General features: G+C 40.5%; 1 protein-coding gene across 1 annotated transcript in view; it reads right to left on the bottom strand.

The window, feature by feature from the left end:
- NUP210 (nucleoporin 210) overlaps positions 1-11098 on the bottom strand; it is a 102031-nt gene extending 90933 nt beyond the window's left edge. The window contains exon 1 of the mRNA XM_063291824.1: positions 10789-11098. Coding sequence (XP_063147894.1) covers positions 10789-10952 — 164 coding nt within the window. The 5' untranslated portion in view covers positions 10953-11098. The remainder of the gene's footprint in view (positions 1-10788) is intronic.
- Positions 11099-16089: the final 4991 nt, after the last annotated feature.

Genomic DNA, 16089 nt, shown 5'->3' with positions numbered 1-16089 from the left:
CATTTTACTATGTAAGGATGCTGTAGGATTGTAATGGTATGGGGGAAAGACCTTGGGAGACGGGGCAAAAAGATGCCACCCAGGAAACGGTCAGATAAGAGACATCATAGCCCGCAGCTGGATAGTGGGTGGGGCAAGAGCCTCAGAAAGAACCTTCCCCAGTTTCTCTGGCTGTAAAGGAGTCGGTGGGAGAATTGTACTTTCAGACTTCCAAGATTCTGCTAATGTAGCTTTACCATAAAGTAGTAGTAGTAATCTGGTTGTGTTTCCTGTCTGGTCTACCTGGTAAGGCTGACAAGAATTAAGAACTCAAGTGGATTAAGGTCTCAAAATAATGATGCATGAAGGTCCTGCATCATTTAGTACTGGGGAGGAGCAGTGGGGTCCTGGTGGGATTTCTTAACTGCCAGGATGGGGGTGTAGTGCATGGGCTTAGAAGCAGTGCCCCAAATTCCTTGTTGTCTGAGTATTAGTAGGTAGGAGGTCCTCAAGAACCAGCTTTATTAAGCGGGTATTGTACAAAGAGAGACACCAGGCTTCAAGGTACCCAACACAGGCTTCATGGATTTCACTAAACTACATTCAGTTTTAAAAGTTGCTCACAGGGTCACTGGGATATGAGCCAAGATGGGGTGGGGGAGATCAGGATGGGGAAGAAGAATTTAACAAGAAATATGCTGAGTTACGATCTTCCATTACAACCTGCAAAAACATACCTTTTGCTGTACAAATATGATGCAATCCAATTTATAAAGTAAAATCAAATTTATTGTTATGATAAAAGATCAGTAATAATTTATAAAGTAGATCCCTCCCTAGCTAACACATAGAGAAATCTATGCCCATGAGGAAAGCATGCTCATCTGAGTCACTGGAGAGGTCACTCGATGAACGATAGAGCTGTTGCCAATTCCAGTTACAGTCACCATATCTCTGAATGAGGTAAACCTGGAAAGGAAAGAGTAGGTAAAGCAGAACAAGCACCACCAATATTTATAAGAAAAGGAGACAGCCTCCCATTTATATTACAGAAACAAAGTTAGTGGCAAATGGCAAAAGTGGAAATAAATAGGCAGAAACATAAAATAGTTATCCCAACTCAGCCCTGATTTGTTCCCTGGATGACTGGTCCAAGCAATGGAGTTTGCTAAGGCTTGGCTTTAAGATTTTGAGGGCACTGTGTCTTTCAGTGACCTTCCTATCCATACTGATAACAAGCTTGGGGTCAGTGAAGTTTTTCAGTTTTTGTCCTTGACCCCTAGGTCTGTGGCTGTGTCCACAACCACGATCAGAAGGTGAAAAACCAGGGTGGTTTGTTCAGAAAAAAATTGTTTCCTATCTGTAGAGTAATAGTTTGTAGAGTTATAAAATTATCTTTACTTGCCTTCTGCCTGGGTTCAATTTGATGGACACAATGGGTAGTCACATTCAGCGTTTATTTACCTTAACTGGTTTAGCTTGATTGCTAACATCAGGTAACCATTAACTAAGGCAGCAATGACTGATTGTGGAAAAATTGCAAAGATTCTGAATTCCAGAATGCTGACCAAAAGCCTTTAAGAAGCATTTGTAATATACCTATATGCTTTTGTGGAGTCTTGCTTGCAGGAATGGATTTTAACCCAATCAGATTGTACAGGGAACATTTCAAAAGACTCTGTTGATGTTAATCAATGTTTGTCCCAGCCAGCATCTGGGCTGGCCATTGACCCAAATACTTCATTCAAGAACATTGCTCTTTTATTAAAATAGCTCCTAGATCTACATCTGCCCATATAGAGTCATAAACATCAATGCTGGCTTGCAATTCATACTTAAAATGCTAAGGGTCCTGATTCTTGGAAATTGTAAAACCATGTTTCTTAAGTCACAAAGAGTCCATGGAGCATGTTACATAATGAATTTCTCCAGCTGGACCCAGGACTTCCTGTACAGGATACACCTGGATGTCCCAATCATTTGGAGGATATTTTTGAGGGGACTGAATTGGTAATTTTGGTTTAACATCTTCTCTGGGTGAGTAGATGCTGGGGCTGGTAGTAGAATGTCTAAACCAGATCAGGAAACAGACACCACAAGAGCTACTGAAATTCTAATTTATTGTTACAGGGTATAACAACAGAATCTTGAAAGCTGGACAGAGATTTACTCTCTTCCCAGAGAATCAAGGTGGGACAATCTTGATTTTTTCCTTCATACCTCCTGTCTATGTGGTTGATGCTCACATAATAGTTATTGAATTCATTCTTCAAGGCCATGTCCATGTTGGCAGAGTGCTAGAAAGCATTTGGCCCAGGAGAGATCAGAAAAGTCACACACCAGGCATTTCCATAAAAATAATTTTATTTACAGAAAGCAAAACATATTTAAAGGCTGTTTGCTGAGAGGAGAGATTTCTCTCAGCTGCATATTCTCTGCAAGCCTACACAGAAGGGAAAACTGAAACTAAAACAAGTTCCTCCCTTAGGCAATGCAACCATTAACACTACTGCTACTTCTGATCTCACTGACACCAAGATTTTGTGAAAAATATTCTGTTATCTAATAACAAAGACACCAACATATGAAATTTCTTTATTGGAAGAACAGCAGCCATTGGATCTGTCATTCAGTAGATGCCAACACTGAAGTTCAGTGGATATTTCTTAGCACTTGCACTTGCATGATACATTGTTTTATTACAATTTACTGGTTGCTATGAATGTGTACCTATATATAAAATAATGCTATAGTAATAAACAGGAAAGAGCCTTAAAAAGTCCCTTAAGCATATGTGATAATATATTTCCTTCAGTTATACTTCTATTGGCTATACATGAAGCTAAATTCTTTATAAGGCAATTTATAAAATAACTTTATGTCAGACTGGGGAAATCTTGTTTTTGAAGAAATGAAAAGTCTCTAAAAGTTTCTGTTAGCACATATCTTCAATAGTTTGAACAAAAGAAAATAGAATTTATTAAAAGGCAAATGAAGTTTATGCTGGAGCCTCAGGGTAAGCAGATGTTGTCTGAGGTTGAAGGAAGCTGTGGAAGTTGCTAAGACCACCACTGAAACTGTTGCCTCTGCCATCAATCAAATCTCTTTGATTCTTCTATTGAGGAGAAGGCAAGATTGAGGATCCAAAGCTAGAGCAGTTGCTGCATTAGATTGTAAAGTGGTGGCAGCAGGAGAACAGTTAAAAGATTAGAATGAGGAACGGAGGAGGAACAGACAAAGGGATAGAAGACAAACAGACTAACAAAATAAGGATAAAATTGTTTGCTCTCTGAGTAGAGCTGAAGAACTGAAAAGCTCCTTCCCCAGAGTAAGAAACAAGGAAGGGATCTTGGTCCCTTCTGACTCTAGATGGGTGAGAGCCAGGTAGGGATGGAGAGATGGATGAAAGAGAGGGTGAGGAAAAAGTTGGCTGTTTTAATGTAGGAAGTGGGAAGGAAAAAGTTGGCTGTTTTAGTGTAGGAAGTGGGAAGAAATGGTTAGTTAGTTGTACCTGTAGTTGACTCTTGCTGAGGTGCTGTTATTTGGCATTGGGTGGTTGGGAGTGGGACTGGATAGCTAAGGAGGGCAAAGACGAAAAGGAGAATGGCAATGGCAATGGCAGGGAAAGAATGCAAGAAGAATACTTGCATTTCAAGAGAAGACAGACTGGCACAAAATTTCCAATCTTTAATTAAGTCCCCCTCTCCCCATGACCCGAGTTCGATCCCAGAAGCTGGATTCTCAGGTAGCTGGCTCAGGTCAACTCAGCCTTCCATCCTTCCAAGGTCAGTAAAATAAGTGCCCAGTTTGCTGGGGAAGGTGATGATTGGGGAAGGCAATGGCAAACCACCCCGCTATAGTCTGTCAAGAAAATGTCGCGAAAGTGGCGTCCCCCCAAAGGGTCAGACATGACTCAGTGCTTGCACAGGGGACCTTTCACTTTTTCAATCTCACCTTTAAGAGAGGCATCTGGATTGCTGCATGCCTCAGACTCAGACTGATGCTTCCAATCACCAGTTCCTTCTATAACAAATCTAACCTCATTCACTATGAAATTATGGATGAGAGGGCAAATTTGGCATACATTACTGAAACTTAGCTGGATGAAAAAAAGGAATACTAACCCTAAGAATCATCCATACATCCTGCCTATTTTAAGACTTACTTTGAATATTCTGGGGTGTGGGGGGAAGATTCACACTCAGAACTGCAAAATACTGATCTAGAGATAAATAGGCAGAATCAAAGAGAATAAACCTACTGCCGTGGGTTCCTAGCCAATTATCTCTAGACTGTTTTTATAAATGATTTCTTAAGTAACTACTAAAGCCGCCCCAACCAGCTGTTGCTGGCCATATTAACTAAGAATTATATGAATTGAAGACCATCCATCCATCCTTCCTATTTGAAGAATACCAGGTCAGGAAAGCCTGAGTTACTGGAAACAACTTGCCTGACATTTCCAAGTGCCTAACCTCAATGGGATCTTTAGAGAAACGTAAACATCAACTCTTCTCCTTTGACTGTATTTATGAAAATCTCGGTAGAACATGATATTATGGATTCTTCTGAAGCACATACACAATTTAAGAACATTTTTATTTAGATAAATGTTGTCACCCAAGTCTACCTTGCATCCATGCACTAAACATAATTTTTAACTGCATTCAGATACATGGTATTAAAAAAAGACCCAGTTGCACAACCCCTACTCCTCAAACTGGAAGACTGAAAAATCTAATGATGTGAGCATGTAATTACATGCTCCAGCACATCTCGTTACCAATGTGTAATGCAGACTTTCAGATAGTATTAATGATTAGCAATCCTCAGGAGTAGGAATATGAATATACACAGACACACACACGGACCTACATACATACATAGTTGTGTGTGTGTGTAATCCTACATATAGATATGGACCCTACATATAGATATTCCTATATTTAGATTCAGTCAGGTTGTCTTTTCAGCAGACTCTATAGAACCGTGAACAGTACAAATGAAAATGTAAAGTAGCATACTTTAGTAACTACAAAAAAAAGTCATACTCAGAAGTTTATTTCCGTTTCTTTTCTTACACATAGAATTTGAGATTAAACAGAGGTCTGGTGCAACAGTGCTTCCTGTTCTGTTGGTTTCTACTCTGCATGAAAAAGGAACCTCTTCAAACACTGCACACCAAATTCTGAAGCAAAAAGCAATGGGTTTATGCCCAGATTTTTACTACTGGAGTGAAATTTAATGATCTAACATTCTTTGAGATGTTTGTCTAACATGGAGACAAGACTAATACAGTAGTTACACCAGCAGCAAAATTAGAAACCTAGAAGAATACTGACAATATCATAATAATTCTAAATACCGAGGCTTGTGAAGAAAGTACATATCCAGTACAAGTGAAAAGGATGATACTCCAAAATGAATGAAGATTTTTTTCAAAAAAATGTAGCACTTTTAATCAATCAATATTTTATTATGGTCACAGACCAGAAATACAAATAAAATACAAATTTATACAAATATGGATAAAAGTGCATTAAAATAAAATAAAACAAAATATGCTATTTAATGGTAGGATCATCAGTGGGCAATCAAAGTCTGCCTAATTTTACAGACAGTATAACAAAATAACAAAAAGTAGCACTTTTAAACTTGGAAAATTCTGAAGTAGCAAGCTTTTCTTGGAAACTAGTTTAATCTTCAACATTTTTACAATTAAAAATATCATTCATTCCTTCCCATCTGCTTCCACAAACTTTCAGTATCCTTAAACTAGACCCTTCTTTTTGAATCTACAAAAAATCACATGCCAATTGTAAGAAATTAGAAAGACAGAAGTAATGCCAATTATATATGTATATGATTCTCATTATTTACTGCAATCTTTATAAATAGTTTTTTCTGACTCATATGTTGCCTATTCATATTCATGGGGCCATTCTAAATTAGCTTTTTTTAAAAACCATATACACAACATTGGGGATATATATCTGCTATGAAGATACTGACAGATTGAATTAATACTAACATCTGTTCACATTTTTAAGAACCCTGTTGAATTCAATGGACCTAATTATCCTTCCTGAATTCCCTAAATATTCTCAGGTGGTGAATGCTGTGAGATATTTAACTCTTTCCTATTGAATCAGTGAGACTTAAATTGCTTAACTTTGGCTGAATCATGCATAATCATGACTGTTTATTATATAAGAGACTTAAGGTTCAGTTCCAGTAATTGCACAAAATTGTCTTTATCTGTTCTAACTTACAAACATGAATATCTTTATCAAGGGGGATTTGGCTCTCTGGTAGATCATTCTTTTATAAGACATGAACCCAGTAACATAATCATCTTGATTGTACAGTATAAAACTATGCATTCAGGACAAGTGATCAGTAACATGTAGCCAATACTCCATGTTTTTTTCAGCAGAAACCAACACCAACAATATATACAAGTCACCCTCACAGGCAACACATTAACCAGCAGTTCTAATGGGAAAAAATGCTGAACAATACTGTAAGATAATTGTTAGCATCTCATGAGCACTAGGATTGAATTCCCCAGTTCAAAGGGGAAAGGTGATTTAGAGCAGACATGGGAATATACAATGCACCTTCTGTCATCTCCAGAAATCAAGCATGTCTTTTTCTGGGATCATGCAGTTACTTGCTTTTTAAGAAGCTGCTGACAGGTACAACTTGAGTGCTTTTGCACACTCCAAATAATATTTTCTCTTTCAAATGTGGATCATTGCACAGCCCCAATGAACACTGCTCTGCTGTATGAATCTGGTTATGTCAGTCAGTCATGGATGGTTAACAGCTTAAACATGCAAGCTTTATTAGATTACTGTATCAGGGCTCTAAATCACAGGAAGAGCCTCCAGGAATAAAGGAGTCCTTCTGGTGCAGTCAATTTTCATACAGCAAGACAGTAAATTGAACAACAGAGGTGCCACTAATCCCCCTTCCTTTTTGCACATAGAGGCTAAAAGCATTTGAATGTTTGAAAAAACTCTAGTGTGGTTTTATGGCCAAAGTACATACAACATTTATACAGATTCTACACCTTTTTCATAAAATTTAGAGCCAAACTACATATGAAAATAAATTGTATGGGCAAATTATCTATCATAATTGCAACCAAGGTACGAATGGTCATATAGTATCACTGGCATTTTTTTAAAAAAAAAAAGAATGCACAAAGAATATGAAGAAATATCTCACTTCACTTTTAATTTAGTTCTTATTGGTATCTTATCAAGATCTATAGAAAATGATTAGTCTTGTTAGGGGGGAAAATGAAAGAACCAGGTCCCATTTACCTTTTCCACAAATTATCCATCCAGGACAGCTGAGTAACTGCTCAAATCTAAATTATATCATGGCTGATTTCACCCACTGTCCTAAGTTATGATTTGTTTTATTCTTTTTCCTGAAGAAATCACGGTAGACTAGTTTGCTGGTATGTATTACCTGCAATGGCTAGATTTAGCATATAATCCAAACTGGGTTCATAGCTCAAATTATGGTTAAAAAACAGACCCCTGATCATGTTTTAGATTCAACCTGTTACGCTTGCTTGGTCTGATCACAACTTCCTCTGTCATCTGGAATGGAATAAAGCTTCTCCATTATTTCTCAACTGCTTTTTCCTCCACTAAAACAAACAAAAGCAAAAACACCAAGGAGTTTTGTGAACAGTTAGCATTCTCCCACCAGCAGCTATGTTCACATGCTTCATTTAACTCAATGTTTACATGACAGGCTTTACTCAACTCAATTTTCTGAGATTGCATGACATACTGAACCATAATCTATCTATATACTACTAAAACTCTTGTGTCTGTCTGTTTGTAGCCTTCCATTAGGCAAAATGGTGCATCACACGGCAACAATTTTTGAACCAAGGTACCTCAAACGGTCTAACTTACAGAATGCATCCAAAATCTATGACCCATTACTCCTGTGAGACTGATTTTTGGCAAAGTTGTGGCTGCTTCAACACCACTGTGCTGCTGCCATTTTAGTGTCACCATGCTGCCGTGGTCAGCCATGGCCACGTGACTGTCATTTCCAATGCTCCCTGACAGCTTCCCACAAGTCAGTGAGGAAGCTGGCAGAAAGTTGCAGGCAGTTAAGTGGCTGCTGCCTGGTGGGGGAGAGAGCCAGGGGGTATGAGGTGAGAGTCAGGGAGGGTGCACAGTGGTGCGTGAGAGGCACAGTGTGGGTCAGGGAGGATGTGTGAGGGTACAGTGCTGGCTGGGGAGGGTGCATGGGGGTGCAATTCGGATTGGGGAGGGAGGGAAGAAAGGGAGGGAGGGAGGGAGGGAAGGAAGGAAGATATCCAGCACTCCCTGACAGCTTCCCACAAGTCAATGGGGAAGCCAGCAGGAAGTCAGAAGTCACTCCCGCTCCCTTTTTGCCCACCCATGGTCATTTTACAACTCTGTTTAGGTATGGAAATATCTCTGAAATGATGACCCAGTGGGTCATGGGTTGTCTAGTGTTCACATAAAATACAAGGCTAAGGTGTGATTAGCTAGTTAGTAGTCCAGGGTGTCACTGAAATACAGTGAACGAGTAGTAACTCTGACTCCAATCAGGCTGTCATGCCTCTTTTGTTTCTTTTTTTTTGCAAAACTAAAACCCAGATGTACCAGCCACCTACTAGAAAGATGGATAAACTATCAGCCAGGGAGAATGAGAACAAGGAAACCATTGGAGCATTTTGCTGTGCTGTCTGGAACAACATCCATATGTAAATAACTGGCAATGCTAAGCACAATTTAGCATTTTAAATGTTACATTATATGTGCCTAGGCCATAACCCTAGTTTCATACATCATGCTAAACCAAACCAAGTTACAGTATGCTTAAGTCTAATGTGAACTCATGAATTTTTTTAATGCAGTTTTGCAAAGAAGTAAGTCTCAGTTAATTATTTGGAATTCATTTTAACCATGTGCAAGATCAGACTGCCAGTTAAGCTTTTTTTTTTTACTAAAAAGTACGATTACATTGTTACCTGATTTGTATTTTAAGCAGCTGTGCTTTAATCAAACTTTAACACTACCATGATCTTATTATGTGAATACATTTGTAATTAAAATTAACTTTTTTAAAATTAATGTATTTGTTAAATCTTGGTCTAGCACAACTCCCAAGACAGAAAAAATGTGATGAGGATAGCAATATATTCACTTCTGTTACATGTCTCCTAGCCGCCCAGAGTCCCTGGTCTGAGATGGGTGGATATATAAATTGAATGAATGAATGAATAAATAAATAAATAAAACTGACACTGAATAGAAAATACTTTACAAGAATGAATTATGAGAGAGTGCTCATTCATCTTTATGGACTCTGACTGTAATTAATAAGCTATGATAGATCCTGGAGATTTCACAGGTAATTGGATAATTGAAAATATTGTCTTTCTAAGTAAGAATGAAGTAATACACACACTATCATAGCTGCACATTCTATATAGTCAAGGCCATATCCTAAACCCAAATAAGTCACTGTGAATACTTAGCACTACACTATGCTATAGTCACTGCACTAAAGTTCCAATCCTATAAACCTCACCTGGCTATATAGTAACTGAACGCAAAGCAATCCGGCTTGCTTCTGGTAAAATCCACACATAATTTATTGGTATTTCAAGCACCCTTCATAATCACCAATAGAACTTTCAGGGTGATACACAGGAATTCCATTAATATCACAGAAAAGTTATTTTTACGGTTAATTTATGTGAATCTCATAATATCCCGTTTAAATGTTGATTATTATCTTACATTTATTATTGGAAGTTGACTTGGACAGCAGCATGTAAACAACTAAATAAAATGCATGAAAAGATCAAAAGTTGGACATATATAGATATAGATATATTTGGTTAGGGTGGTATAATTTTTTGGAAATAATCTGGATTTTTCCTTGTCTGAGATCAAGAAAATCGTACTCCTAAGAATAGAGAAAGGTGTTTTTCTTTATAATTAGAAAGGTGATTATGATATTAACCACCTTAGCTTTTATTTCAGACTTTCAACAGAACTGTCAATTTCTCCTGTACAAAAAAACAGGGGAATAACCACAGGAAAGAAATGGAGACAGAATGAACCAGTTATATCATTGTAAGACTTGACAGTACTTGTGTAATTTCATTATTATTGTAGATAAAACCTCACTTTCCAAAAGCAGCCCATCCTAGATTCTTAAGAAAACCAATATGTTACCACATATAATTTACTCTGTTCCAGAAAGTTTTGAATTCTGATGAGGCTACACCGCACATATTCCTCACTCAGTAGCATTCTGGTACTGGTGCTGAGGAAACAAAACTTTTAACACCCCAAAAGCTCTGAAGCTCAGAACTGAGGATCCCCGAATGATGGGTGGGAACGTCTCTGGTTCAAACCACTGCTACAAAATAAAAGCAACTTTCCCGATTTATGGGCCCCCAATTCCAAATACTGGACGCAAGGTGTGTTTCCTACATGCTCGAATCTCGGGCAGTGCGCAAGCGCCTTGGAGACTAATAGATACTCTGCTGGACAGAAAAGTACAGTTAAGAGTTGTTCTAGTAGACCTCACTTAACCCTCCTCCTTTAACAATATCTTGCCAATCAACTTGTTCGGCGCAGATCAAGAGAGGAACTTGTTTTTTCGAGAGATGGTCTAAACTCAAGCTCCTTTTTCCACGTGTTGCGCCAGCAGTTGCTGCACCTGCGCCATGAGCCTCAGCTCAGGAGGCCCAGCGCGCTCAAATCCGTCTTCCTCCCCTCCCTCACTTACCAACGGTAGCAGCCTTCGCTTGCCTCCAGGGTGAAATTAATCCTTGTGCTCCGAGCGAATGGTAACAGCACTTTAGGGATGTTTAATTTGGAAGGCACCGCGGCAAAGGGCATGAGAAAAAGGAGCCAAAGCGACGCTCCAGGGGCAGAGATGGCGGGTGTCATCCTGTTGGGAAGCTTCACCTGTCTAGAGACAGTCCGGCGCCTTTCTCCAGGGAGCGCGCTCCTTGGCACCCGAGCGCTCCTTCGGCCAAAGCAAAAAGACAAGCCGCTTAAGCTGCGGCACTTACTTCCCCGAGGCGCTCGCAGGAATTGCCCGCCTCGACTTGCTATTCGAGGGACGTCACAGCGCGGGCAAACTAAACCGCGGACCCCGTTTTAGGGGCGGAGTAAGAAGGACCTTGGCTATGAAACGGGAGAACGAAAGCAGCAGCGTCAGGTGCCAAGCTGACTTCGCGTAACAGCCGCTGGGGACACTGCAGCCACCTTTCCAGACCTCCCGGGGAGGAAGTTTTTGTTTATTTTCAGTACCGCTAATGAAGCGGCCTCTCGGGGACTTACTTTTCGTCAGAGACTGCGATCTGAAGGAGTGGGGAACAGGGAGCGCAGAAGAAAGTTTTCGAAACAATTTTCCTGTGCCTCCCCAGGCCATGACTTTTGCTTAAAGGCATCAGCGCAAAAGTTGGTACGATGTAGCAGTACTGAAACTCTGCCTTGGATTTTTTCTAAAAAGAGGTGGTTAAGCCTATCTGAATGGTGTAACTTAATTTTTCCTAACCAATTGCTCACAGCTGTGACTTTATCTCCCAGCAATATTGAACTGTAATCTTAATTTGTTTAATTCTGGCTTCATGTGTTGAGATTTATAAACCATGGTTTATGGTAAGTATAGGCAAATTGCAATGGCCAGACCAAATACCCTGGACCTTTTTTCTTTCTGTTTTTGATGCAGCCTTCCCAATGCACCCTAACTACACTATTGAATTTTGATGGCAAAAATTGGTGGCAGGTTAAAAAAAGGGTTAGGGTCCCCTTCCCTTCCCCACAAAGAGAAATAATGGAAAAAATGTCTTCTTCCTCCTTTGCATTGTTGTGGTGTTCTTAATGCCTTCAAATACTAAATGTGACCCTAATAAAATTGCCCATCTCTGGCTTATATTTTATGATTCTTGCCAATTTTGGCTTATTCAGCAAAATATAATTTAGCAAAATGTGTTCACCTAGCTATTGCTAAGCTCTTTAGTAGAGCTAAACTTTTCCTTGTAGTCAGTTGACGGGACCATAAAGGAACAGGGATGCTGAGTAAATGAACAGTTGTGACAGAAGATAATTAAGGAATTGAGTGCTGATACAGGCTAAAATTTGCCTTAGACCTGATGCATGGTAGTGATCTGATTCTGATGCATTCTGAGTGAAGCTCTTCAGAATAGTAAAAAAAAAATGTTCTATTGATCCATAAGGGAAAAGAAAAGAAATGATGATTCATTGTGACCTATTTGCAAGATACTTTGTTGATAAATACCTCTGTATCAGAATATGGGGTCTTCTAGTATCAGTAAGGCAAGGTTGAACATCTCCAATCTGTCTTCACTACATCAAACAATTTCCAGGTAGTTTCAGATATACCATTCAGGGTGACATGTTGACTGAGAAATAGATTCTCAAATCTCCACTCACTCTGGATGATACGGGTTATTTCTGTTTAGGGATGGGTCGCCCATGGGTGACATGAAAACACAGCTGTTGAAATTCATTGGCAAATTGCTAGGGAGGGAGATAAATATTTTAAAGCATTAGTTTGCAATAGTCTGTCATGGGTTAAATGCAGTCTCCCTATTAAACAAATCTCCCCTCCCGGTCATCAAGGAAATGTTAGCCCACTTGGCGGGGGGGGAAAATCTTCTCTAAATTGGACTTAAGGGAGGCGTATTATCGCATTCGCATTCGGGAGGGGGATGAATGGAAAACAGCTTTTAATTGTGCATTTGAGGCTTTTCAGTATAAAGTGTTACCGTTTGGATTGGCTGGGGCACCTGGGGTTTTTATGCAGTTGATAAATGAGGTCTTGCACGACCACTTGTTCAATGGGGTTTTGGTTTATTTAGATGATGTGTTAATATATTCAAAAACCATGAGGGAACATGTGCAATTGGTTAGGCAAGTGTTAACCAAATTGAGAAAGGCTGACTTGTATGCCAAGCTATCCAAATGTGCATTTCATCAAACACAAATTGATTATTTGGGGTATAGGATTTCAGATAAAGGCATTGAAATGGATCCTGCCAAAATTGAGGCTATTTTAGTATGGGAGCCCCCACGCACACGCAAACAGCTGCAATCGTTTCTCGGATTTGCGAATTTTTATCGTCCATTTTTGGAAAAATTTGCTGAGATTGCCTTACCCCTAACCGAATTACTCAAAACAAAGGGTGTGGGAGACACCCGCAAATCAAAGAATCCAGGGGCACTCCTAAAATGGACGCCTGCTTGTCAACAGGCGTTTGACCAACTCAAGCGACTGTTTACCTCTGAACCAATCTTGCAACACCCTGATCCTGACAAACCATTTGTGGTGAAGTCGATGCCTCAGACTTTTCTATTGGTGCCCTCTTATTGCAAGGCAATGAGCAAGGACAATTAAAGCCTTGTGCTTATCTGTCACGTAAATTCTCTGAGACAGAGAGACACTGGCATGTTTGGGAGAAGGAGGCTTTTGCGGTGAAAGCCGCTTTGGAGAATTGGAGGCATCTATTGGAGGGGGCGGCACACCCTTTTGAAGTGTGGACTGATCATAAAAACTTGGAGTCCCTTACTGCCTCTCGTAAGCTCAGCCCTAAGCAAGTGCGATGGGCTCAGTACTTCAGCCGCTTTGATTTTAAACTCAGATTCATTCCGGGAAAGAAAAACTTTTTAGCTGATGCACTGTCGCGCCAACCCCAGGATTCAGGAACAGCCCCAGATGTGGTGGGAACCCTCTGGACAGATTCCCAAATGGCACTAGCAGCAGTCACTCGCAGTCAGACGCGAGCGCAGCAACCTGACACCCCTGCCGGTCCTAGAGCGATACATGTATCCGTTCCTGCAGATTTGCAACAAAGGTTTCTGGCAGAGTTGAAATCGGATACTTGGTTGCAAAACAATCAGAGCGCGGTTACTTTGAAGCAAGGTTTGGCATGGAAAGATGATCGCCTCTATGTGCCCGTAACCTTGCGCAAAACCGTGCTATTCAGGTCTCATGATGATAAAACAGCTGGGCATTTTGGCTTTACAAAAACTATTCATCTAGTGCGTCGACAGTTCTGGTGGCCAACCCTCCGGCGAGATGTAAAAGCCTATGTCAAGTCTTGCCCTGTCTGTGCTACTGCAAAACGAAAAGGGGGGAAACCCCAGGGCTTTGTGCAGCCAGTGGCCAATCCCTCCCACCCCTGGGAGGAAATCTCTATGGATTTTATTGTGGATCTACCTCCTAGCCAGAGAAAGACTGTCATTTGGGTTGTTAAGGATTTTTTCTCGAAGCAAGCTCATTTTGTCCCTTGTGCGTCTCTACCATCTGCACAACAGCTGGCACGCCTCTTTCTAGTTCACGTGTACAGATTACACGGTAGCCCCGCCCGCTTGGTGACCGACAGAGGAACACAATTTACTTCACGCTTTTGGCGGGAATTTATGAAACTATTGGGCACTAAACAGGCGCTATCCACGGCTTTTCATCCCCAAACAGATGGGAATACTGAGGCGGTTAATGCCACGTTGGAGCAATATTTACGTGCTTTTGTTAATTATCAACAAGACAACTGGGTAGACCTCCTGCCATTTGCTGAAGTTGCTTACAATAATGCTGTGCATCAAAGTACTGGGGCGGTGCCCTTTCGTACTGTATTTGGCCATGACTTTGTCCCTATTCCTGAATTGCCTCCACCGTCTACTTCGCCCACCTCCCCAACCGATTGGGCCTCACAACTGGCAGATTCCTGGCCAAAACTACAGCAAGCTTTAGCCGATGCTCAAGCCACTTATCAACGACATGCCAACGAAAAAAGGGCACCACAACCTCTTTTTCAAATAGGGGATAGAGTATACCTTTCCACCAAATACATCAAATCCCCTCAACCATCCAAAAAACTGGCGCCCAAGTTCATAGGTCCATTTCCTATTGTTGCTCAGATTAATCCTGTTACCTTTAAGTTGGACTTACCTCACAATCTCAAGCGCTTACACCCTGTTTTTCATTGCAGTTTGCTTAAACCATTCGTGGAGTCTACCCATTGGCATCCTGAGCCGCCTGCACCTCCCCCCATAATGATTGATGGTCAACAACATTTCGAAGTCAAGGAAATACTAGACTCTAGACGTTTCCATTCCACTCTGCAATATCTGATTCGCTGGAAGCATTTCTCTCATCCAGAGTGGGTCCCTGCACAACATGTGCGCTCTCCCCACTTGGTTGCTCAGTTTCATGCTGCTTGCCCTGATAAACCTGCGCCTTAACAATTAAGTTTTTTTTCTTTGTGGGGGGGCGGTATGTCATGTTCCCGTTCCGATGTTTATGGTTCCTCGTAACGTTTCACATGTCATATCTGCAGTTGCGTGCCTGCCTGGCCACGCTGGTAAATTTCCTTTGTGCTGACTTGTGATCTTCTGGAATGTATGTTTGGGTTATCTCTGCTGTTCAAGGTTACTTTCTCAGGCCGATTCTAACGGTTGCTAGCATCTGGGGTGGGGGGTTGCTATGCTAGCCTGAGGGGAGGGTTCGCAACGGGAGCAAGGCTTTTTAAGTTTGTAATTGGCGCGCTTTTGCTCATTCTCAGCTTTCTTCGTACTTTGCATACTATTCATTCAATAAATTAGTTTTCTCTAGTAATTACTGATGAGACTCCTTTTATTGGAATAGGCAATCATTACATAGTCATGCTATGAATCTAGTGGGCTTAAGTTGCTCTTTTTTTTTTTTTGCTGGACCTCCCCTTGAGAATTGAAATGACATCCCTTGTCACTGTCATGTTCCCTTCAGCCCATAGAGGTAGGAAAACATTTTAACATTGTAATCTCTCTCTGCATTCTAGATCCATTTCAATCGAGCTTCAGCACTAATTTGTTGATTGAGCAATTTGCTCAAACAGCAAAGTTAACTTTCAGAATTGCCAGATAGTGTTGGGGCTATACTATTTGATGGTGGCCCCATTCATTCCTAAGTTCTAGAAGGTAGCACTGGAGAATTTCTGTTTCTGCTACAATGTTCTCCAGCAGATTTCCACTAGAGACTTCTAGATATCTTTTCAAATCTTGGATGTGCACTTATGTA

This window comes from Candoia aspera, chromosome 2 (genome assembly GCF_035149785.1).
Source record: "Candoia aspera isolate rCanAsp1 chromosome 2, rCanAsp1.hap2, whole genome shotgun sequence".
In the NCBI taxonomy this organism is placed as follows: domain Eukaryota; kingdom Metazoa; phylum Chordata; class Lepidosauria; order Squamata; family Boidae; genus Candoia; species Candoia aspera.
This window is presented reverse-complemented; position numbering and strand designations above follow the sequence as displayed.